The sequence below is a fragment of the Camelus ferus genome, chromosome 23 (genome assembly GCF_009834535.1).
Source record: "Camelus ferus isolate YT-003-E chromosome 23, BCGSAC_Cfer_1.0, whole genome shotgun sequence".
Lineage (NCBI taxonomy): Eukaryota > Metazoa > Chordata > Mammalia > Artiodactyla > Camelidae > Camelus > Camelus ferus.
Genome location: NC_045718.1, coordinates 9,305,376 through 9,331,528, shown reverse-complemented (window position 1 = coordinate 9,331,528; position 26,153 = coordinate 9,305,376). Strand labels below are relative to the sequence as shown.

At 38.3% G+C, this 26,153-nt stretch overlaps 1 protein-coding gene across 2 annotated transcripts in view; it reads left to right on the top strand.

The window, feature by feature from the left end:
- KCNT2 (potassium sodium-activated channel subfamily T member 2) overlaps nt 1-26,153 on the top strand; it is a 284,885-nt gene that overhangs the window by 131,153 nt on the left and 127,579 nt on the right. For both annotated transcript variants that reach the window (XM_006193725.3, XM_006193726.3), the window contains exons 9-12: nt 10,563-10,743; nt 11,952-12,116; nt 14,008-14,144; nt 16,715-16,778. In XM_006193725.3, the coding sequence (XP_006193787.1) occupies nt 10,563-10,743; nt 11,952-12,116; nt 14,008-14,144; nt 16,715-16,778 (547 nt within the window). The remainder of the gene's footprint in view (nt 1-10,562; nt 10,744-11,951; nt 12,117-14,007; nt 14,145-16,714; nt 16,779-26,153) is intronic.

Here is a 26,153-nt window from a genome sequence, read left to right as displayed (position 1 = left end):
GTCTTGGCTATTGTAAATAGTGCTGCTGTGAACACTGGGGGGCATGTTATCTTTTTGAATTATATAACCTCTTGATAGCAACAGCCATGTAACTGGTTTACCTCTTTCCACTTTGGTTCCAACCAAACATTCATCTCATGGTGATCACAGTGACTTTTGGGAAATGTAAATGTGACTGTGTCACCACACACTTGCTTGATGCTTGTTTAAGATCTTCCATGTGTTGTGGGGTGAATACAGAACTCCTTCATATGTTGTAACTTTCCTGCGCCTTTATGGTTTCCCTCATCTTTCCATTCTCATCTCACAACCTTTATTTTTCCTCTGCTCAGAAGTCCTGCTTTTTTTTTTTTTTTCCTACTTCCTCCATCAGACTAACCTCCCTCTTCCCTAGAATGCTCTACCTTCTCTGCCAGGTAAAGCTGACTCATCTTTTTTATGTTAATGTAAAATAACATTTTTTTTGAATCCTGATCCCTGATTAGATCAAATTCAATTATGACAGGAAATCCTAGCACTGGAGGACTCTCCTTTGTCTGTTTACGTCTATTTTCATCACTTTCTGTCTCTTCCACTGCACTTTAACCTCCATCAAGGAAGTTGTCAGTTTTTCTACACCTTTTCCTCCCCTAGTACCTAGTACTGTGCCCAACTTAGTAGCCCTCAATAAATAGAACAGATAAATGTGAAACCTTTTCAAAAGCGTATGATCTACAGCACGGCAAAAACAAAATTACAAGCACTTTATTGAAGCTTCGGGAGAGAAAAATCCTAAAAGTTCTCCAGAAAGCAAGTAGTAATGAGTAAGTTTTCTTTTATTGGTAAGAATGTAAGACGATTAAGTTTCACGTTGTCTTTACTGTCGTATCCATGGTTTTTTTTTTAATACGGAAGTAACTTAAATAGCTTTCTACTGGTGAGACGGGTCCCCATTTTTTCTAGTAAGGGTTTAATTTCTTAATATTTAGTCTTCTGAAATGGGAATGTCAAGGACATGATCCTGATTTTACTTGATTCTTGACCTCACCATGTTATTTATTCCTTTTGACTGTAATGATTTTTCTCCGAATTTTCACCAGTTTAATCCATTTGATCATCTGTTGCCTTGTTTGTCTATTTCCTTCACAGTTGATAGTAGAAAATACATTTTGCATTGACATGCAGTAGACATTTTAAAGTAAATGATTATGGATGACTATGAACACCCTCTCAGCATATAACCTGAGGAACGTAGAACGAAACACTGCATGTGACTGGAAGTTCCATCTTTCATGCCATGAATGGAAACCCCCCTCTTCCATCTGCGTGCAGTATATTAGAAATGGTCCATAGGCTGATGGGTCTATGAGTAATTGAGAGAGACTGTTCAGCATATGCTTTTATTTTGTTTAGGCCATTAACGATGAAAGGAGAGGAAATGGAATACACTGCACTTCAATGTAATTTTGTTAAAGGAAATATATTCTATAGGACTGGTAATGGACAGTGTGGAATCCCTTCAATTGAGGAATTTAATATCAAAAGAACACTTACCATTCTGTTGTGGTTGGTGTAGCGTGTGGTCTTAAATAATTTCTGGCTCTTACCCTGGTGATACTTCTTCACTAAGTGAGGGAAAGGAAAAAAAAAAGAGATTTAAAATACAAGAGTTAAGATGTTAGCTTTTCTAAATGGAGGTGTATTTAGCTAAAGAAATAAATACCTTAGTCTTTTTGTTTCTAAATTAATTAGAAATAAAATGTTTGGTATAATATGCATCATGGCTTCATGTATTTAGTGCAAAGTGGGTCTCATCCTTTTTTAATTAAGTGGTTATGAGTTTTGCCTGAGTGTTTGAATAGCTTCTTTAACTAAAATTATCCTTAGTAAGATTTAATGGTATTCCAGTGAACAAAAAAAGCAGAATTTAGAATTTTCCTACTGAGGTAAAATTTGGAGTCCTGCTTTCCACAGGACTCGCTCGCTTCTGGTGATCCACGTGTAAATAGCTGCGGTGCTTGTGCACGTGTTTGACCTACTCCCTTGGCTTCCCTGTGAGCAGGGACAGGACTCTTCTGTGCGTATCCAGCACTCGGCATGGCTGCCGTGGGCCCAGATTTATAAACTGTACTTTGTTAGATGTGCTCAAAGTTGAGATTTGTAGGAAGTCAGTAAAGAGCAAGGCATATTGATTCTTGTGTATCTATGGAAAGAATGAACGGAAGTTCAATCCAAAATGCCTATTTATGGCTTTTTAAGTACTATTAAATTGAGAGTAAGGGCAGAGATGGAGCACTTCTAAAATGTCACATTTTAAAATTTTATCTTTTGATCTCCATTTAAAAAAATCCCCCAAACCAAAACAAAATGAAAAAACTTCAGAGACTGACAGTTCACTGTTAAATTTCTTCAAGCAGCAGTAAATCCAGTGTGGTGTAATTCAGGGCATGGGCAAAGGTACAAAGTTACCCAAACCATTTAATGATTAAGCTAAACAGTTATTCAGAAATACTCAAAGTGCAAGCCCTGGGCTGATGTTCTCATGTTTCAGCTCATAAAACCCTAATACTTCAAGATATTCTATCAAAGAGTAAGAACTTTGGCAGATGTTTGGTTAATCTTATGAAAATTATTCTACTCTTGGAGATTCGCAGTCAACAGTAACTCATTAAAGGAATCTGAAAAGTCTTTTGCTGAATAAAATATACTCAACTCAGAGTTGCCAGAGGTATCTGACTGCAGACCGCTGTATCTACTGCCAACTCGGCTTTTCAAGGAACGTGTGTTGGAGATAAAGAGCTACAGACCAAGATGTCTTTGAAAAAATAGTTACAAAAATCCTTGGCAAAATTCAAATCAAAAGTGCATTTACATTAAAAATGAAAGCAGAACAAACAAAATACCAAACAAGCAACAGGATTCATGCTAGATATTATTACTTCAAGAGTTGGAAGGACTGGAATGATTTTGATTTCTTATTTATATCTTTGTTATTTATCTTGTAATAGCCAGTGAGTGCATAGTGCTGTTTTTTGGAAGCAAAAATATTAGAACTGTACAAAAATGACCATCAAGTAAAGTTTACCCAAGGAGTGTAAGTATGGTTTATTCTAGGTGCATATTAATAAAATACTTGGACATAATATCTTACAGAAATGATAAATTCAACATATCCAAGAATAAAATAATTTACATCCCTTTCCACCTGCAAAATTTTTTCTAATATTTCTTCTTATGCCATTATTATTTATTGCCTTCATTACCTGGTATCTACAGGTCATGTTGAAAATCAACAAATATTGGTTGAAAACCAAAGAAAACATTGTATCTCTCATGAGCTGTATTTGTTTCATATGGTTCTCATCATGTAGTCAGTTTGTTACCCTTACTGATCGTGGAAGTGTTGGATGATTTGAAATCCCGAGGGCATTTCTCTGTTTCTGGTGCGTGTTGGTGGTGATCAAGTTCGGAGGAGGAATTTAAGGATACGTTTGAGTAGCTGGCATTTTTCCGTTAATTTGCATAGTTTACGTGCATGTTCACTTGATTTTTAAAAACTTGCCAAAGTCCATACTGTAAAATTCCTCAAGGGTTTTTATTCTGTGACAGTGACCTGTAAAATAGACATGGTCACAGATGAGTATTCATATCAAATTATTTGCTTTAAGGTGGGAACAGCTGTGTAAAATATTGCTGAAAGTCCAGTTTGAGCTCAGTGTTGTAAATATTGACCACGATTATGCAAAAACATAAATATGTGCATGGCAGGACTTCTCTGCTTCTTGAAATTCATAGCATTTCAAAAAATAGGTATATTTAATTTTCATAAGATAGAAAATCCATGTTATATAAAATTAAATACCTATTTAAATAATAGCAGTGGATATGAGTTATGGTGTAAAATATAAAAAAAGAAAATTCTATTGGGATTTTTACAAAAATATTTAATATTTAAATCTGAAAAGATCACACTGTGATGACCTACTTCGTAGTCACATATGTCAGTGAGCTCTGTAGGTAAGTACCTAGATAAGAACCTATATGATACACATATATGCAGCCTTTTATGTAATTGCAGTAGAAGTTCTCAGTGATAGGTAGTCCTCACTAGCCCATATAAACATTTTGGCCCAGAAACAGTGCTCAACCTTTTCCCCTCTTACTGCGTTGCCAAGAATTGGTTGCCACTTACCGTAAATGACAATGGTGAACCTGCCAAAGGTCAGTGAATATGGCATGACTCTCTTTCTAAATAGTTAAAGATTATGGGTTTACCTTGCAAGTTGCCTAACTCTCCTTTCTGGAGCCCTCCACGCTTGCCCGTTTTCCCCCTTCCCTAGCAGTTGAGAGTTGCAGGAGAAAAGGTCGGACAGGATGACAGCTACTCATTAATCCATGGTGATTTTCCGCAGCTAACAACTCTGTTAGCAAATCCAAAGCAAGGAGAGTGGACAGGCTGTTTTCTCATCCTCACCCTCTCTCCATGGTCCCCGACTCTACTGTTAATAGTACATTTGTTTTTGTCCAGTGGAGAACAGAGGCTTTGTAACACTTCTGTGTGGATATTTGACCCTTACGTTTGACCCATTTTTCTGCTTCTGTTTATTTTATTCTGTGGCTGTGACATAAATGACACAATTATTGCGGAATTCCTTGAACGTTCTTACGTTGTCAGGCATTTCACTGAGCGTTAGCTCATTTAAATCTCATAATATCCAAATGAAGAAGTTAATATTATTACATTTACTTTTCAGTTCAGAAGCATGAAGTTCAAAAAACTTAAGTAGTTTCCTTAAGTTAGCATTAACCAAGTTATAAGTTAAATGTTTGATTATTAATTTTTGGTATGATTGCTGGTAGTAGTGTTATAAAGCTGGGGTCAAAATCATTCACTTCAGATTTTAGAAACTTTTTTTATGTAGACGAAGGTGTCATATGCATATCTGCATCTCTAATACACAGCACATAAGTAAACCATCGACAAAGGATTGTCTGTGAATAAACGTGACTTAGCGTTATGATATTAGGATGTCCTTTCCCCATTATGAAACGTTTAAGTAAAGTATTAGCACCTATTGGTTTATATAGGTCATTTCTTTCTTACTTAAAATGTATAGGTATTTTTACTGTAAAGAATTTATAAGAAAATTATATTCATTTGCAACTTTCCATTTCATAGTTATTTACTGCAAATGAATCTGAGTAACTTGTATGCATATTAACTAAACAAAAAGCTAAATAGAACATGGTTAATACTGGTTTATTTTTTTATATATGAAATTGCAGTACACTGTTTAACTGCAAATGTTTAGGCGGGGAATACAGGCTAATAAACAAAAATTCGTTTGCAATGAGATACATACTAAAATCAAATATTTTAAATTAGCTTTTTTTCCCTTAAATATTACTGCCCAGTCCCAAGACAATATTAAATGTGATTACTAGAAAATTTAATGGTAACAGAGTGTTTACTAATATCTACCAGCTCTGATTTAAAAAAAAAATCCTGTATTATTAAATTCTTCTGCTACTTTCAATTGAGGATATAATTTAAATAGTTTAACTTGGGCTTTGACTGACTAAAAAGATGTATCTCTTTTACAAGAAGACAGACTAGGATATTTTGATTATGAATGTGCCGTATTTGAGCACGTTCTTAGATTTATATTATTAGAAAATCTGTGCCCATCATTAAAACCTCTTCTGGGTACAGACACAAAATAATAATTAACTGAAATTCATCAATTATGATCAGGGAGAAGAGGCAGTTTTCATTTAATAATGGCTCCAGAGACATCTGTGAAGGAAGTAAGATAACAATCTATATTAAAATGGATTATAATCATTGAATAGCCTCAAATCCTTATATAATACATTGAAGCATTCACAGTTCTAGGAAAAATAACTAACATATAAGTGAAATATTAATGTTTTTGCATCATGGGAATCAAAGATTTTTCAGTGCCAAAACTGTCTTAGCCTCAAGAATTGCATAATAAAGTAACAATAAACTGTCCATGTATCTACATATCCTGAAGATACACTCTTTCCATTCCTTCATGGAAGTAGCTGAATTGTTGTTTAGAAAGATGGTTTATATGCAGAATATAAAGATACCTGTATCTGAATGTTTAGCATAGAGCGGAGATACCCGCTTTCATGTTTCTTTACAACATCCCTACCTGTGTCACCTGTAGCCAGAATAGTACTGTGATAAGTTGGCAGATTCTCTTAACGTTCTCCACGTGTTGCGTATAAATACTCTGTAACTGGAATCAGGAAGTGATGCTGCGGCCATATCACGTGATGAGAGTAGCTGGGCTCTGCCTTTTTATTAAATTTCCCTAAGCATTAATAGTTGTTTCATTTTCTTATCATTTTAGGGGTTTTCATATCAATTTAGAGAGCACTAAGGTATACCAAGTTGTTTAAGTATAAGGACTTAATAAATTAATTAATACATGTGTGAAAGGCTCACATGATTTTCTCAGGTCAAGTAAATGGCATTTTACGTAAGGATTATAAAAAATGATTGTAAGTATGGATTGAACTACAGCTATACCAAGGAAATTACATGCCTTGGGTTGTAATATGGTTTATTCAGCAGTGTTTATTAAGATTTATATAGGTTGTGATGTGTTATCATTTACATGGTTTGGTAAATTGAAAAACATAGTCACAGTATTTTGTAGCTCCTCTCATGAAGAGATGGAGTCTACTTCCACACTCCTTCAACATGGTATGATCTTGTGACTTTCTTTGGCAAGTAGAATGGAGCAGATAAAAGCTAGTCTTAAGAGGACTTGCAGCTGCCATGCCTGCCCTGAGACGATAAGGAAGCTGGATGAGTTGATTGGAGGCTGGGAGGTCACGTGGAGAAAACCAAGGCACCACAGCCAACAGTGGTCCCTGCCATAGAGTGCAGGAGTGAGGCCGTCTTGGACCCTGCATTCTGGCCCATCCCCAGCTGAACACAGCTGCCTGAGTGAGCCCAGAAAACCAGAGAAGCTTCCCATGCAACCCACAGAATCATGTGAGATGATACGTTGTTACTGTTTTAAGCCACTACGTTTGGGGGAGTTTGTTATGCAGTAATAAAAAAATTGCAACGTATGCATGGAATAATTTTTGGAGTTTATTTGTATGTACTATTTGAGTAGGGTTTAATTAGGTGTTTATTTGTTTATGTAGCAGTTAGTTACCAGGTAGTTGCTATGCGCTTTGTTTAAGTGTTGTAGGAAATAAAAATATAAATTAAATATAAATACTGTCATAGAGATTGATAATAGTTGAGTAGGGGTGAAAAATGTTGAACACTAAATATAGATACTTTTGTAAAGTGTAGCTATCTAAGACGTGAACTCATGCATACTCTAGAAATTCATCAGAAGCACTCTAACTTGGGGTTCAATGAAGGCTTCATGCAGGAGGTCATATTGGAGGTAGGGTTTCAAAAAATGGGAATTATTGTAGGAATTGGGGAAAGTGGGCTTTCAGTTGAAAAGATCAGATTGGGCAAAAAGTAGACATGGGGGTGGAGGTTCTATATTATGATAAGTAAACAGTCTAAATAGTAAGTAAAGTGGAGATAAATGAGAGGAAAGTGGGGAAAAAGAAAAAAAAAACAGATTTGATCCAGAGGCTGCATTCTGGTTAATTCTATATGCACCACGTATCTATTGCTGATAACAAACTACCACCAAACCCAGAACTTTGTTGCGTCTCACAATTGTGTGACTGATGACTGGGGCAGTTTTTCTGTTGTTCTTGCCTGTGATTTCTGTTTTGGCTTCGGTCGTGTGACGGCCTCATTGGAACTGGAGAGTCCAAGATGGCGGCACTCGCAGGTCAGGCTGCTGCTGCTGGCTGGCAGCTGGGACGTCCTGGTTTTCTCTGCGTGGCCTCTCATCCTGCAGTAGATTGTCTGGGGCTGCTGCACAGCACAGTGGTCTCGGACTTCCAAAGAAGTGAGAACAAGAGCTTGATGGCCTCCTAAGGTCTAGACTTTGCAACCCACGTAACATCAGTTCGGCAATGTTCTGTTGGTCCAAACGGTCATTAGCCCAGTTCAAATTCAAGGACAAGGAGAAACAGACAGCACACCGCAGTGGGAAGGACAGCCGTGTCATGTTGCAAGGGAGGCTGGACATGAGGAGACTTGACGTGCTGGCAGCTGTTACAACAATCTGTCACACCATGAACTAGAAAGCTCCTCAACAGTGAGAATGCAGTTGTTCTTTTAAACCTGAGATTGATATATCCAAGCTGTGTTTAAAGACTATGAATATGGCCCTTATGAGTGGGTTACATTGAAAGGATAGACTGAAGATCAGGCAGCGAAATAGGAGACTGTTCTGGTAGTTCAGGTCAAGATAATACATGTCTGAATTCGGAAATAATCATTTTCAGTCCTTAAAAATAAATAAATTATCTTTTTTTTTCCTCATTCTATTTTCTACGGAAGAGTGGAAGTTACTCGAAGTTGTTTACATTCTCGGATGTAAATTATTTTAAATAAAATAAACAAAGCTTATTCCACAGAAATGTCCATTGTTGTCAAACAATTGTTCTCTTTGTTTGTATGAAGGCTTCTCCTGAACAGCCTTGGAATTAGCTTGGCTGTTATATTGCGTGGGGGCAGCTGAGCAAATACGCTAACATAAGGCAACCCATATGACCTGTCGGCTCACACAGAATTCCTCAACCTAGAACGAGGCAGTTGTGCTGAATTGTTCTGGAGACGTGGAGTTAACAAAACGGAAAAAGAAAAAAGAAAAAAAAAGAAGTATCTGCCTCTGAAGCTAAAGGATGACAAATACCCAGCTGTATCTCTTCTGTCCCCTGGTTCATCTACCTGTGTGCCTGCCCATCTACCTGACTATCCAGTGGCTTACCCTCTACCTTAAGAAAAAGATTTAAGATAACTGAATATTTATGAGATGTAACTTAGGCAACTATGTAGATATCTTAAAGGCTAGAAAAGGAATTTCTAGAGTTTAAACATTAAATGGCACTTTTTCTCGATCTGCATAATCAAGCGATGTCTGCTTGTTCTGCATAGAAGCTGGAAGGAGGACTCAGATATTCAGAAGCCTACAGCGATTTTTTTTGACAGCTTTATAGAGGTGTAATTTACATACCACAAAATTCACTCATGATACGTGTAAAACTCAATCGTTTAAATATATTTTCAGAGCTCTGCAATAATCACCACGACCCAATTTTAGAACATTTCCATCACGTGTTCCCGCCATCAATCCCAAGCAACCGCTAATATGCTGTCTCTTATCTGGACATTTCAAATAAATAGAATCCTACACTATGTAATCTTTGACATCTGGCTTCTTTCATTCAGCATCTTTTTGTAGCTTATGTATAGTGTAATGTGCATCAGGACTAGGATCCTTTCTGTGGCTGACTTTTTGTGTTGCAAATCTCATCTCCCTCCAATCTGGCATAGCCTTGCTTTTTTTTTTTTTTTTTTTAAGCTAGTAGCAGTGCTATTTCTAATGCTGTTTTAACAATTCTACTTTGGGAACATCTTGTAACAATTTCTGTGCTGCTCCCTTGCTTTCGTACCGTCAGTTGCTTTGTACAGATAACTGATCTACTAAAGAACTCCCTTTGAGGGTCGCCTGGCAATAATTAACTCCTTAAACCTTTCCTAAATACAGGTGGCCCTATTTATCCACAGCTTCCACTTTTGTAGATTCAACCAATCACAGATCGAAAATATTTGGGAAAAAATTTTCCAGAAAGTTCCCAAAGACAAAACGTGAATTTGCTGCATACGAGCAACTATTTATGTAGCATTTGCATTTTATTTACAACATTTACATAGTACTTAAATTGTATTAGGTACTGTAAGTAATCTAGAGATGATTTAAAGTATACAAGGGGGAGGGTATAGCTCAAGTGGTAGAGTGCATGTAGGTTCAATCCCCAGTACCTCCTCTAAAAAAGTAAACCTAGTTGCCTCACCATTCACAAAAAATAAAATAAAATAAAAAGTATACGGGGGGAAGTGCATAGGTTATATGGAAATACTGTGCCATTTTATGTAAAGGACTTGAGCATCCGCAGATTTTGGTACCCATGGGGGTCCTGGAACCAATCCCCTGTGGATACTGAGGGATGTCGGTGCACACACACGAAACATATACACATGTATATGCCATGTGTATATAGTTAAAAATATCTCTTTGATAAAAAAAAGACTATTGACTATCGCTATTGTGACAGGGAATCAGCAGCTTCTCTGGTCTCTATGTTTCCTTGACATGCATTCAAAAAGTTTGTGTAAGTCACACATGAAATTCAGTCTATTCATTTTACATGCTGTTCAAACTTACTTTGTGATCTTTCAGCTATAGTTTTTGGCTGCTAATCAAAATAAGACTGTATCTGTTTGATGTCGGAAAAAAACTTTAAAAAATTACAGTATCCCAAACAATATCGTGCAATGTAAGACCCCAGCTGCTGAGTGGCTTTATGAAAGGTGCTTTGGCTTGCAGAAGAGTGTTGATGAGAAGAAATGTGCCCAATTTGAAGTTTTTATTTGTAATGTACGTTTGTTTCTTTAGCATTTGTGGAATCCAGCATCTGGAACGAATAGGAAAGAAGCTGAATCTCTTTGACTCCCTGTACTTCTGCATTGTGACATTTTCTACTGTGGGCTTTGGGGACGTCACTCCGGAAACATGGTCCTCCAAGCTTTTTGTTGTTGCCATGATCTGTGTTGCTCTTGTGGTCCTACCTATACAGGTAAACACGAGCATGTTCAATTTTATAAAGATGTGTAAAGTTTTATGAAATCAAACCTTCCACATTTAATTAAAAAATACAGAGTGGCTGATTAATCTAACAGTAATATATTCACATGTGCTATTATTCCATCTAGTCGGTTAATTAAAATTTTCTTAGAAATGGCTCTTGATATTATATTAGAAACACTGAGTTTTTTTTTCCTCCAGTCACCATTGATAGCTCACATTTTATTTCAATCCTTTAAGATGCATTCTTTCAAATACAGAGTGTGTAACTATGTTAATTCCAGGACTGTAGGACAGTATAGTTTTTAATTATAGAATGATAGCTCAAGGAAATAAACTTGTGAAGAGTTGATTTCTCTTGATTCTTGAAAATAAATCTAAAAGCCATATGTTGTAATGAATAAAAATTGATTGCATATGTTGGACAACTAAAACAAAATCTGAAGATGAAACGTTGCTACTATGCAGCATTTTGGAGAATGGATAAGGACACAGTAGAGGGATATAAAATGAGACTAAAGTTACATAGAGGCAACCTTCAGCTTTTTTCTACCATGAACTCTGGGTGTCCATGGGAGGGCGGGTCAGAAACAGGATATGGCCAATACAAATCAAACTTGTGTATTTCATTGTACGGCCATTGGCCACAGTGTGTCTAAATACACTTTACGCAGGGATAAAAATGATCTTCCTGCCCCTGACCAACCATGCAATGTCATCCTTAATGACACCCCTCCCCTATACTCTCTACCTCCCTTACGTACCAGCTACTATATACCCAGAATGTGGCCTTGCGTGTCTGGTAAGGGTGTCCCCCACTTGCATGAGATGTAGGCTGAAGTTGACAGAAGAATGTGGGAGAAATTCCAGTGATTCTTTTCTCTTTGACTCAGTGCATAATGTACATAGCTCCATATTCTACTGGACTTAACGCAGAGACATATACCTTACTGCCCAGTTACGATTTCATAGGAAAATCATATTGATATGTTTCCTTAAAGACCTGAAGGCCATGGAAGGCATTAGCAGGCTCTACAGCAATCCTACAAAAAGTCTCTTGTTGAACGGAACAGTGATCATTTGAAATGCAAAGAGTTTCGTCTAAGAAATTGAGCATGCGTAGTAAACAATAGATGCGTTGCATTGATTTTTATTTTCATGTCCAGTGTTTTTCACTCACATGTGGAAAATGCATTACAGTTTGAACAGCTGGCCTATTTGTGGATGGAGAGACAAAAGTCAGGTGGAAACTACAGTCGACACAGAGCTCAAACGGAAAAGCATGTTGTTCTGTGTGTCAGCTCACTGAAGATTGATTTGCTCATGGACTTCTTAAATGAATTCTACGCTCATCCAAGACTGCAGGTACCTTTAAATGGGTCATACCTGCTAACACATTGTCAAAGTCATTGATGGTGCCGCCTGTGTTCTGAAGGGTTTTTATTTACGCACTCAAATTTAGAAAGAGTAAATGAAGAATGACAGATAGAACAAGGCACATAGGACAAATGCTCAAGGGAAACACAGTATTTTAAGTTTCCTTCTGTATCTATACTGAAAGACAGATGGAACTACATTTCTGCTACAAAGACAGGTTTTCTTTGAATTAAAACGATTGCTTTTTTTTTCCTCCCTTGGGTAATGCATAAACGATATTTCTATGAAACAGTCAAATTTAACATAAAATATAATAAAACAATGAAAAATTCATCTCAATATCATCTGCTCACTTGGATATTTCAGAGTTTTGTCAAGTGATGCTGATGAAAGTGTGGAATCTGGAAGTTCCATTCTTTTCCTTTTGTTTCCTGGAACGTAACTAGGTCTAATTTACAGTGTTAATGCAGGAACATAATTTGGACAATAACTAGCTGAATTGAGATCGTTAATTCAGAAAAATCTCTTTTTCTGTGTATGCAGAAAAAGCCCCCAGGCGCTTCTTGCCTTTGCCGCGGCGCCGCGCCGGGGCAGATGCAGGTGACCTCCTTTCCTGCCTAATGCACTTAGCGCAGCACAGACGGCAAAGAGCTACCTGAGTTTCTTGTATTTCCTCGAGAAATCTGTGTCAACAGGCTGGACAGTCCTGAGGTCAAGACAGTACTAAGTACATCTAATTATCTCTCACTCATATAAAGAGAATTTTTTCCATGAATATTTTAGAGCACTTTTTAAATACTGTTTTTTGGATTTAAAAATATCTAAGTGGGGGGAGGGTATAGCTCAGTGGTAGAGTGCATGCCTAGCATGCATGAGGTCCTGGGTTCAATTCCCAGTACCTCTACTAAATAAATAAATCTAATTACCTCCCTTCATTAAAAAAATTTAAAAAAAAAATTTAAAAAATCGAAGTGATACTTATGTAATGCATTCTTTTGTTTTTGTATAAATCAGTTTGCATGTTTTGGAGGAACTACATATTTATTTGTTGGGTATGTTATTATTAATATTAAATAATTTTGGATGCTTGTTATAACCCACAAAGGAACTCTATTTTGGGGAAAATTTGATCCCCCCAAATTTTGATCCCTAGTGATTTATTTTGTCTAACATTAATATGGAGAATTCTTCAAAGTCCAGCAATTGTCACTGGATGTATTTTAGACTGATAAAGTGGTGACTGTTATCAGATCATTTGAATTCCTGTAGATCAGTTGTTTTATACCATTTTGTCACTAAGAGTAACTTTGTATTTTCCCCCAAGGACCATTATTTTGAACTATTTTGATCTCAAACATTTTTGTATGCTTTGTCTGTATTTTCAATAGGTTTGTGAGTCATTTTCTATTCAGATATTCATCAGAAATGTTTCCACTGTGATCAGTTTACAATAATATACATCACCATCAGAGTTTTTATTCTAAAAGTAACAATCTGATGTATGAATGGATCCTTCAGCACTTCTGCCTGGAATGCAATTTATACTTTAGAATCAGCCTGAAATCATAACTGAAAACTTCACAGGCTGGAAACGTGTGTTGAGTCTAAGTGCTGATTGCCTCCTCTTCATGGTACTAACAAGATTGAAGAATTCCAGCCTGAGTCCATTGCTTGTGAGATTTTTACATGTCTTTTATGCTTATTGCAGTGGCGTGGTATTTAACATATGCCCAGGTTTTAAATGCCAACTTTTATTTGTTAGCAGGAGTTCATTTCTATTTTATCTTATTTCAAGATGTTCTTAGATACTCTCTTTGCCTACCTGGTGTAAAACGAAGCATTATTGTTTCTACCCCTTGGCTCACTGTGTTTGGAATAGGATTATTATGTGGTGATTCTGTGTCCTACTGAGATGGATGTGCAGGTTCGGAGAGTACTTCAGATTCCAATGTGGTCGCAAAGAGTTATCTACCTTCAAGGTTCAGCCCTGAAAGATCAGGATCTTTTGAGAGCAAAGTAAGTAGCTCTGTCTTCCATCTTGCAGTGTTTTCATATTTTTTCTCTCTTCCAAATCATAGCAATTTTCAGTGTTGCAGGATGTGTTTCAGTATTTTTGAATACGAACTTGTGCGTTAGCCCCACTGCCGATTAAATTGAAAGGTTAAAAATAGGAAATCAGCATATCTGCTCCTCGTTCTCCATGCCTGGTGTAATGATTCCAAGCTATTGGGGGTGAGCTGAGCTATCCAGTCTCACTGCCAGAGTCGTCTCCAAGTCCCTGGATACTGTGTATATTCTGCAAATAAAAATCTTGGGCTGAACGTTATATGAAATGCCATAGCAGTTTGAATCAGGGTTTACATTTTAAAGAGTTCATATTGTGCACTGGGCAGGTAACATTTGTGTTGCATGGCGTCTGAGATGAAAGACTCTCTGGGGGCTGGAGGTCTTGGAAAGGGCTCAGAGGTCTCAGTTGCTCTCTTCTCGTGGCACAGGTGCCAGCCCACCCAGCCTAAAGGTGGCATAGTCTTACACGTTTGTCACAGGTCAACGGGGGCCCCTCCACAGGAGCCGAGCGAGAGTGTGGCTGGTTAGACTGTAGACACGAGGGAATCGGGGCGTCTGCAAAACAACACCCTTAGTTTCAGAAGCCAGACGAGATCCCTAGCAGAGGTGGCCTCGCTCGATGTTTTCTTTTGCTTTTCAAGTTTTAAACATGCCTTCGTGTTTATCCTTGAGTTGTCCCACACACTCTTTTAGATGTAAAGGTCTCTTCCATGAATTTCCTAGCACAAGTGTTTTATCTTCGTCATTGTTTTGCTTTTTTCCAGATGGCCTGAGTACGTGAGTTAGTGTGCGCCCGGGTGCATGTTCTCTGTGTTTGTGTTTGTGTGTATGTGGGGGAGGAAACGAACGGAAGAAAATTCCCAAACTCCTTTTGCTGCTTAATCCTGCAAAAGATGACTAGATAGCCCATGACAGAAAAGTTGACATTACTTTTGATTTACGTAATAGGTCAATTTAACTGCGATTTTAAAAATAACTTAATAACCTCCGAAACAAAAAATTCAGTAGCAGTTATCAGAATATAATGAATAGCACATAACTGGAAAGTGAGAGGTCTTTGAGAGGCTGTTAGTGTTCGTGGTGGATTAACGCTTCCCGTGTGCTCAGTGTGCCCGTCACAGTGCTGTAGTGGGTCACGTTCTCCCGGGGCCACACGCCAAACACAGCGCTGGGTGTCTGCTAGCTGCTTGCCATCCGTCCTCATTACTTGGGACCTGGAAAGAAATAGTTGCATGGACACTAATATAATTTGGATCTTTATTTTCATCTGCATAGATAATCAGTATGCTTATTTATTGTAATGAGTCGAGTTCTTCACAGGATAAGAATGGGTGGTGCTCATATTATGCTCAACATGAGTTTGTGTGATAAATGAAGGCTTTTGACTACCTAATAAGTTAACCTAAGCTATTAAGATTTAGCCATTCGTATCTTAGCTAGTTACTGCCTAGGATTAGCACAACTTGTTTAGTGTGAATAGTATTAATAATGGTTTCTTAGCAAAATCAGTCACATTTACAAGAAGCATTCCTCCGAAGGAATGAAACAGGAGAGTGTGGATAATTAAGAGGTCATAGGGTCGTAGAGGTCGTAATTCTCAAAAAGCTGGGTTAAAAAAGAGGGTAGAGGCACAGAGTATCCATTTTTATGTTCGTTTCTTATCCTAATATCACATAAAGATTTGGGACTTACCGTTAACAAATACATTCTTCAACACACTTCCCCACGCAAGAAACAGGGAGTAGCTTTCTCCAGGCCAGTTCCAAAGGTCCGTTGCATGAGTTCTGAAATACTCTGTTGAAGATGATGTGTAGAAAATGTTGTACAATGTTCGTATTATCTTAATAACCGTGGCTGCTTCACATTTTCCCAGAACTGTTTGGTTTGGTCTAATTCCAAGGACTTTCATCTTTTTTCTCCATAGAAAATATTTTGGAGAAAAATTTCTCTTATCAGGATGAACCAGAAAGATAAATAATGTCTCCTTTTGAAAACAGACAGTTCTGTGTTTTTAGAACACTATTTATCAAGCACTGAAACGGGCTTACTGTTTAGTACATTGAAGAAATGTAGAACTTTAGCATGAAGGGCAGGGGTTTGGAGCAAGAGGACGATTCATCTCTAGGAAATATAAATGTACTGAGCAACTTTGTTTCCTCTCTTTTACTTTTATTGAGGCCTTGCAGCCAAAACGCAATCAGTCAAAACGAAAGGCTAATACAGCTCCCTTCATTTACACAAACCACATATACGAAAAAAATACATATTTTATGATAAAAGAGAAAATAAAACTTGGCTTTTTCAACTCCTATCATTATAAACTGTTGAGTTCTATCACCAGTTCAACAAGTTATTTTGTTCAGAGTCAAATACAGCCATGATCTGCTAGAAATCCAGCCTTCACTCAAGATTAAGGCTGTTCGTGGTTTACGTGTACCTTGCATGAGCTGGCATCCTGTGTTTCAGATGATGCGAGCCGTGCCAGTGTGCCATGATTCTGTTTTCTCATCTGCTTTTAGGATGGACGATGCCGAGGCCTGTTTCATTCTGAGCAGCCGCTGTGAAGTAGACAGGACGTCATCTGTAAGTTTCTAAAAGCTCTTTTAGGAAATTGTGCTTTTCTTCTTAGATTTCTTTTTCTTTTCTTTTTTTTTTTTTTTTGTTAGTTTGCCAACATTCAATATTAGTGACCTGAAAATTTTACTAAAGGGAAGCAAGTGTCTCAGCTGTCTTACTGTAATAGAAGAATAGTTCCATCGCTGACCATGTGCACAAAAGTCTTCTTGAAGTAGTTTCTACTAATCCTTGGGGTTTCTGTTGATCAAAATGAAATGAGTCATGTATAGACAGAACTCGATCATTTTTAATTAAATATATCCTATGCTATGTAATTTTGTTAGAATGATCTCAGTTTCCGCAACTCAAAAACAAGGCAGATGGACCAGGCAGTTTGCATCAATCGGTTGGAGAGTTTCTAAGAATAAAATGTGCATTTGGGAAAGTTCTATTCAGGATATACGGGGTGAGGCTTGACAGTCTGTGTATTTTTGAAAGCTCCCCAGGTGATGTGGAAGCTGCTCCTACTTTGGCCATCTTTCACTTATCTGCTCTCCGTGATGTACTTTTTAGGTCTAAAGTTCTATAAACTTGCAATTAAATTAAATGGTATAATTTACCAAATTATGCCTTCTCCTTTTTAAACTGCATTTTCATTTTATTGCTTTTTAAAAAGTACTTTACTATTTTACATTGAATATGTACTATTAACGCCTGTGTTTCTAAGCCAGTGAGTCAGTCCATCTCTGGTCATACGTGTGGTGCACAGATGAGAACCTTTGTGGCTTCTGAGGTGACTGGGGAAAGGCAGAGTATGTATGGGTCTCTTAGGGATGTGATTGGCACTTTTCTGGGGCATTTAATAAGCATTCTCTATTACCTTCCTTTAGGACTGCAAGTCCTGAATGTGGCAGGCTTTGTGTTGTCCTTGCTCAAATTTACCTAAACTTTTTACTCACTTTTAAACCCACTTACTCATCCTTCATTTGAAAGGGACTGTTATGGGTTGAGTTGTGTTCCTCAAGATCTCCTATGCTGAAGTCCAAACGTCCAGTACCTCATCATGTGTACTTTCTTGGCAATAAGGTCTTAACAGAGATAATCAAGTTATACTGAGTTTATTAGAGTAGACCTTAATCCCATATGAGTAGTGTCCTTGTAAAATGGGGAAATTTGGTGACAGTCAAATAACAGAGAGGATGGCATGTGTACATTGGGACCGTCTTCCTTAAACAAGGAGAGGGGCCAGGAACGCATCCTTCCCTCACAGCCCTCAGAAGGAACTAGCCTTACAACACCTTGATTTTAGACTTCTGGCCTCCAGGACATTGAGACAATAAATTTCCATTAAGCCACCCAGTTTAGGGTACTTTCAACAAACAGATTCAAGGGCAGAGACCAAACCAGTGATTGCAAAATTTGTAATATATCTCTCTTTAAAATATGTATGTTTTCAAATTCATGTGTTCCCTCTTGCACAACCACTGTCTTAATTCAGAGCAGACTTTCCTCAGTCCAATGAAGAACTGTTTCAACTGAGCCGGCACGTTAGGTGCTCCAAACATATTCCCAGAGTCAGTGAACTTGAACGGAACATCTTCTACCTTATGTTTCTGTAATTATTTAACTTTTGCAATTGTGAATCTTGTGTCCCTCAAGTGGTAACTTGGTTTCCAGATACTTGCAGTCCTCCGGTGTCTATGTAAGGGGTGGGAGGTGTAAACATTAGGAAATAAACACACAATATCTTTTAGAGTACCTTTTACAATGTGAACATATGAGCTTTCAGTTAAACAAATGCATTCCATTTCCTCCTGACGCTCTACTAGATGGACAGGAAATGAATAAAAGACTTCACTCCTGAGGGCACAGGAGATGGCAGATGAGATGACGCTAATACAAGTTTGGAAGCTGGAAAGCAGATGCATAATAAATCTCCTATTTTTAGCAATTTAGTAATTGAGAAGATGAGAAGAGTGTACATATATAAAACCAGAATAATGGCTATAGAACAAAACAAAAAAAACAAGAAAGAGTCAGTGAACCGAAAGGAGCTCTGAAAATTAAATACAGGGTAACAAATGTAAAATTAAATATAAGGTTTAGAAGATAAATCTAAGGACGTTGAAAGAATGCAGAATAATAAAATGACCAATAAAACTAAATAATAGAAATAGGGAGTCAAAACATGAGAAAATTGAAGGGGTTATTCAGGAAGAAACAATATCCATATAGTAAGAATTTAAGGAAGGGGATCTGGAAAATGATGGGAGAAATTATTACCAGAGATATGATGCAATCAGATCTCTCAGCCTAAAAATTGTCAAAGTGCGAAGGCCCACTTATGACAGGATAATGACTCAAAAAGACCTACTGTTTGAGAGACTGGGATAAGATGAAGAAAGACAAAGAAAAGAATGAAATGAAGAGAAGGTAAAGTAGAAGAAGAAAACATTCATAACCAAGGATGGAGGATGAGGTTTTCGGACTTAGCAGTAAAACCCAAAGGCAGTGGGTCAGTGCTTTCAAGATTCTGAGGGGAAATGCTTTTCCACTTGGAATTCTGTATCCTGGCAAAATTTGTCAAGTGGGAAGATAGACATTTACAGATATTAAAGACGTTCAGAGACACACCGTTCTCAGGAAGCTGCCGGGAGGTGCTTTTCATCAAAACCAGGGGGTGGGTGAAGACAGCTCAGGGGAGGCAGTGGGGGTTCCCGGGTCTGGATCAAAGCAGGTTCCAGGACAACAGCTGAGCGAAGACTCTGAGTGCCAGAAGGCAGGGCCGCTTCTGGAGAAAGATGGGATCAGTGTTCCTGATGTGGTCGAAAGTAAGGAGAACCAGCTGCCACCTCTGGGCAGAGGGGGGCTGCACTGTGTCCCCCTCGGACTCATTGAAGCCCCGTCTCCCCACCCCCACCCTAGGTCATAGCTCGGAATGCGACTGTATCTGAAGATAGGGCCTTTAGAACAGTAACTAAGTTAACACGAGGTCATTAGGGTGGGCCCTAGTTCAGTCTGACTGGCTTCTTTATAGGGAGAGGCGATTAGGGTGCCAGAGAGACACCAGGGGTGTGTGTGAGCCGCCAATAGGCAGCGTCCGCAAGCCAAGGGGAGAGGGAGAGGGTCCTCAGAGGAAACGAACTCTGCCGGCACTTTGATCTTGGACTTCAAGCCTCCGGAACTAAAGCAGCATGAATTTCTGGTGCTTAATGAGCCACACACCCTGGAGCGCCTTATTACAGCAGCCCTAGCAAACTGATACGGCAGATGCTGAATCAGCGATGAGTGAGGAAAACATCAAGCAAATGCCAGAAGTGACAGTTACTGCCTCCAGAGGAAAAGAGGGCGTTCAAGATTGCAAATACCATTGTAGCATTCACCAGTGTTCACTATGAAGAATAGTCACGATAATGTGAACGCTGAATATTGATCTCACCAAAGTCATCACCGACCTCTAATCAGAAGACGGGAAACTGAAAAGAAGGAAGCCTGCGATACCTGCTTTTTAAAGAAAATGTCCAGTTTTTCCTTAAGAAGATAACATTTTAAAATGTTCTAATATTGTAATGCTAATTTTCTACACAAATCTTGCATGTTTCTATAGGATTGGCATTTTAGTCAATATTGCTGTCGCTGGTATACACAGTTTAGCTCAGTTTTTCAAGGGCATTTAATAAAACAGATGAAAAAGGAATCAAGCAGATTTGACATTTAGTGAGTAGCTTTCATATGGTCGGGCGTTTTGTGTATTTATGTCATTTCCTCCTCACTATTGTTTGACAAACGAGAGAACAAATGTTTTATAGGTCAGAGTTGTTAACTAGACTTCCCAGAGTGGCAGAGCCTGGATTCTGCCCAGGTCAGTTCAGTTCCAATACGTCTTCTTTTGTAGCCAACTGCTTCTCTCGGTGATAACAGCTTCTGGGTCAAGGGGGTTACACATTTGTCAATAAAAGTGGTTCCAGTGTTCGAAATTCTGATCAGAATAACATTTCAGGCATTAATTGTCTGTTCTCATCCTTCATCTGTCCCTTAAAAGAATGCATTTACTTCAGTTCATTAAATTGTTGATCATATATTTTGTATCTCTGTTGTAAGAAAATGACTTTTATTTCCCTCTAATTTCCTTCAGCTTTCATTCCCAATTTTCCATTATCCCATTTTGGTCTTTTGTATTTTCATTTTTGCATTGAAGACGGTACCATTTACCTTTTGTCCTGTAACCAACACTAAATCTTCTGCTGTTATCTGTTGATAGACTCTAAATATTGAACTCAGTAAACATTTAGAATTTTGTGATTGTGTGCTCACAGTTCACTGAAGAGCCAGCGATCACTTTGGTTACATTTTCCTGTTCCTTTGTTGTGTTGTTTCCTGCCCTCCATCCCCTGCCAAATTTTTAAAATCAGCTGTACTTTGTAGGTATCTGTTACCATTCATTATGTAGTTTTGGTTACTGTTTATTGTAGATTTGCCATTTACACTTATTATTCTATCTTATGTAGATTTATTATTTACATTTTTACATATAGTTTATATGTCTTAGTCCATTTGGCTTCCCTTATGTATGGGGTTAATTGACAGTCTTCAAAGCAGGATCCTTTGTATCCTTCTTTGACCTGAGTGTGGCGTTTTACACAAGAAAAAAAAGTGCCTCGTATAACACTAGCACCACGTCTAACTGTTAATTCGTTCACTGAGTATTTATTGTCTGTTCTGTGGTCCAAGCACTGATGAACCAAATGAAGGTGCGTTGATGAACATGGCGGCTCCGTAAGCCGCTGCCCTCGCGGAGCTGACCTGCGAGCAGGAGTGGCAGTCAGTGTGCTAATTAAGTAAGTCCATGAGCAGAAGGCTAGATAGTGATGAGGACTTAGGAGAGGACAATGGGGAGGAGGCTTATGAAATGTTAGGGAAGGTTGACCTTCTAGATTGAATCATTAATGAAAAAATTTGAAAGATTAACTTAAAGTATAATCATAAAGCTCACTAAATTTTTTTCTTTTTCTGTTTTATTAGGTAGAATTATTACAGTTTGACTGCACATATACATTATGTTGTATGTAAATTCATATATACAATGCACTGCAATATTTTTTCCAGTTTCCATATAAAGCTCGTTAATTATTAAAATAGAGAACACATCAAACAACAGCGTGTTCTTATTTCATTAGAATATGTTTATGGTACCTGTTCCTTCAAACTACTTTTCTTCCCACAGGTATTACCCTTTCTTTCTTCTCTTCTTGTCCAACTTCTTGAAGAAAGCAACACTCACTGTTTCAAACTTATGACCTCCTTAGACTCCCCATTTCAACTTACACTCCATCCGTATCACTGAAGCTCTTCTTTCCAAGAATACCAAATGTCCCCTGGTAAAGATCACTTTTTATTTTTATCTTACTCGTTTGCCCTATTTTGTTCGATTATCATTGGCACCTTTTTTCTCCTTAATGTCATTCTCTTCTCCAGTTGCTTTTGTGTCCTCACCCTTTGTACTATTCTTAATTCTTAGGCTATTTTTTTTTAACTTTCTTTTAAAGATACTTATTTCTTTGTAACACTTTAAATATCAATGACACCCAAGGTACTTTTCTTGGGATGCTTTATCACTTCATTCTTGATGCTTCTCCCTAACTACAGAGCCAGCACCCACTGCTAAATTACGAGCTCGTTTGGGTTGGATTGTGTTCCCTGCCCTCCAAATTGTTATCTTGAAGTCCTAACCCCTAGTAGATCAGACCTGATCATGCAGAGATAATCAAGTTAAAACAAGTTCATTAGCGTTGGCTTTAATCCAGGATGACTCGTGTCCTCACAAGAAGGGGAAATTTGGAGACAAACAGAGAGAAACAGTGTTATATCAGCAGAACTAAGCTATCTTCAAGCCACAGACAGAAGCCTGGAACACATCCCCTCACAGCCCTCCAGAGGAATCCACCCTGTTAATGCTGTGATTTTGGAATTCTTGCCTTGAGAATTGTCAGGCAGTACATGTTGTTGTTGTTGTTGTTGTTGTTGCTGTTGTTGTTGTGTAAGCCTCCTGCTTCGTGGTAGTTTGTTATGGTAGCCTTAGTTCTAGAAGCAGAATGCTGCTGTAACGAATACCTAAAAATATGGGAGGGGCTTTAGAGTCGACCAATGGGTAGCCGGTAGAAAAGTTTTTTGGTGAATGATTGAACAAGCTTAGATTGCTTTGAAGACCTTTCTGGTAGAACTACAGACACTAATGGTGAATTGGGAAGGTTCAGAAAGAAAAGAGGCATGTGTAGAAAAAGTGCATACTGTCTTGAAAAATACGTATGTCACCATGAACAGGACGTTGCTGGAATTCTGAACGTTAAAGGTGCTCCCGACGAGTCTCAGACAGAAGTGGGGGACGTGCCATTGGAAACTGGAGGAAGGATGGTCCTCGGTATAAAGTGGCAGAGGACTTGGCTGAATTGTGTTTTGTTGGAGAAAAAGTAGAATTGGAGAGTGATGAACTTGGCTATTTCGGTTGAGGGGATTTCTGGGCAAAGCGTTGAAGGAGCAGCCTGGTTTCTCCTTGCCCCTTAAAGTAAAATGGAAGAGGAGAGAGAGAAGTTGAAGAGAGATTTGAATAGAGGATTTGTGTAGACGGTACCGTGACCTGTCCTACATTTTAAAAGATCACACTGGTTGCCGTGCAGAGAAAAGTGTGCATGTGGGAGGGACCAGAGAGAGGACTGAAGAAGGGTGACCAGTTAGAAGCCAAGAAGGGTAACTGCGGTGAGCAGCCAGTGACCTCGCAGTGGAGATGTTGAAAGCGCCACTTGTGGGGCATTTTTGAAACTCGTCGATATAGTGGATGTGAGTTTTAAAACAGAGAAGACAGAGTCAGTCCTGGGTCATGTGAACTTGGAATAGTACGTTGACATTTATGGACATTGGAATGATTGGGGAGACACAGATTATTGGAATGATTCAGGAGAAGCAGATTGGGGAAGAAAATCAACCACACGTTAAGCATATAGATTTTGAAATGTCTGTGAGGTACCCAACTGGAAATACTAAGCAGGTAGCTGCATGCACACATTGGGCTTCAAATGAGTGTTTAAGCTGAAGATGTGAATTTGGGAGTCGTCCTAATACAGGTGTATTTTAAAGCCACAGGACTGGGGGGAACCACATAGAGTTTGCATGTAACTAGCAAGGAGGAGTGTTTGCACTGAAGCCAGGTACCGCCCGTTATTTAGAGGTCATGAAGAGGAGAGGGATCCAGCAAAGAAAAAGAAGTGAGTAACAAAGAGGGCCAACAGAGAGTGGGGCTCTGCAAACCAAGTGAAAGATGTGTTCAAATAAGAAAAGAATGTTTCAAATACTTTGGACTGAATATTGGTCATTGGACCAGTATTAGTAACTTACGTTGTGGTCATTGGACCAATATTAGTAATTTATATTGTGATCTGTTTTGAAAGGTGCAGACACTTTACTTTTGAACGTCTAAGACGTTCACTCAGTCTATCAGCTGATGTGCTCCTACTGTTGAAGACTTGCACAAAGCTAAGTCTCTTCCCCGAGTCATTCTAACACACGCGTCATCATTAATTTACCCTCTGGATAGCCTTTCTTGGCAGTGCTGAGGAGTTTGATTTTCTTAGCTGAACTAGGCCTATGAGTGTTTACCTAAGTGATCCGCTTCTGAAAAAAACCAAACTCTGTGTGCTTTGCTCCTTTAGCTTTTTGGGGTCACAATTGATTTTTCGATGTCTCTCTTCCTAGAAATAAAAAAAGAAAATAACTAACTTTTATTAGCCATCACTTAAATGTCAATTACAGGTCAGAGACCATTTTTATATATATTTATACCTATTACGTATGTGATGTAGTTCTCACAGCCCTGCGAGGAAGTTCTTATGAGCTCCAATTTATAGATGAGCAAACCAAAGCTCAAGTTAGCTGTTTTATTTAACCTTCTCAGGAGCATGGGGCGGTAGCTCACAGACCTCGTGTTTATACCCTACTCTGTCTGTGTCAAAGAAGAATTCTACTGGACAGGGTTAAACAGGAAATTAAGACTTTACTGAAGGCTGTTGCCCAGGGGAGAGGGATTGAATTCAATTCCTGAAACCAAAGGCTGGAGGAATCTTATGCTCTGGGGGAAGCTGGTGGAAAATACTGGGTTGGGGAGGCTGGTCAGTGTGAGTACGCCGGTCATCTGCTAACTGAGCTTTAGGAGAGGTAGGCTCCCCTCCCCCCACAGAGACTGGGAGGTGAAAGTAAATGCTTTAGGGAAGGGAGGTCAGAGGACTATGTTCTTGAAGGAACCTATCAGAAATTCAAGCCTCGGGGAGCTTTAAGGCCATCTTCGTCATCCAACTCCAAACACTTGGAGTGTAACTCTCAGAAAAAAAAAGTTATACTCTGCTGTTAGCTTTCCTTTTAAATGTCAAAGATCTTTCTTTTTTTCTGATTATTACATGTAAGTTTGAATATATGAAATCTTAGAATAGAATGCAGACAATCACTGAGCACTCAGCCAGTAGTTTCTCTGAAAGACCCTTCCAGGCAGCGTGAAAAAACTGAAATAAAGTGTTTGCAATTACAGGGGTGGAAAAATAATTTTCCTCTACATTCTAGCTTCTGTGGCTGCCATCACCACCCCTGTCACCCCTGTAATAAATGACAGGTTAACAAGAGCAAAACAAACAGAAGTTTAATAACATGTATATATCATGCCTGCATGGGAGATACTCAGGAAAACTGAGTGAATCTCCCCAAAACGGCCCAAGCCACCTTGAACACTGTCTTTAGCAGGAGACAAAAGAAAGGTGTTGGCAGTGGGAGTCTGGTTACGGGAGGTCATCAAGGAAAGTGCAGCGAGGTGGTTGCACAGATTTACATTTGGTGCTTTCTCCGTCGATGAAGCGTTTCTAGTGATTTCCAGTCCTCCTTTTCGGTACAAAGAGATACCCTTACAATTGGAGATTTCCCTTTTGAATATAAGTTTCCCTTAAAAAAGGAAAAATTCTACTCTGATTTAAGAGCTTCTCTTGTGTCTACGTTTTTTCAAGAAAAATCAGCTCAAAATAATCCTTATGTAAAGAGGCATATTTTGGGTGACACATTCTGCTATTTTTCACAATTTAAGCTTTTTTTTTTTTTAATAAAAGTTTGTTTTATTTTAAGTGGACCCATTTTGGGCATTGAAACACTTTAACATATAATCATTCTATTGTTTTATTCCTTACTTAAATGTACCTTAAATTCTTTAGAGAGGTTTTGCAAGTTTATTTTGCTTTTTATTCAATCCAATGGTTACCGTAGTCTCAAAAAGATCTTTCTGACCAATTCATAAAATTCCAGAATTTTAAACTGTGGCTTTCAAACTTGCTGAGACTCGCTGGAGTCACTTGTGTAACTCATGTTTTAATCCTT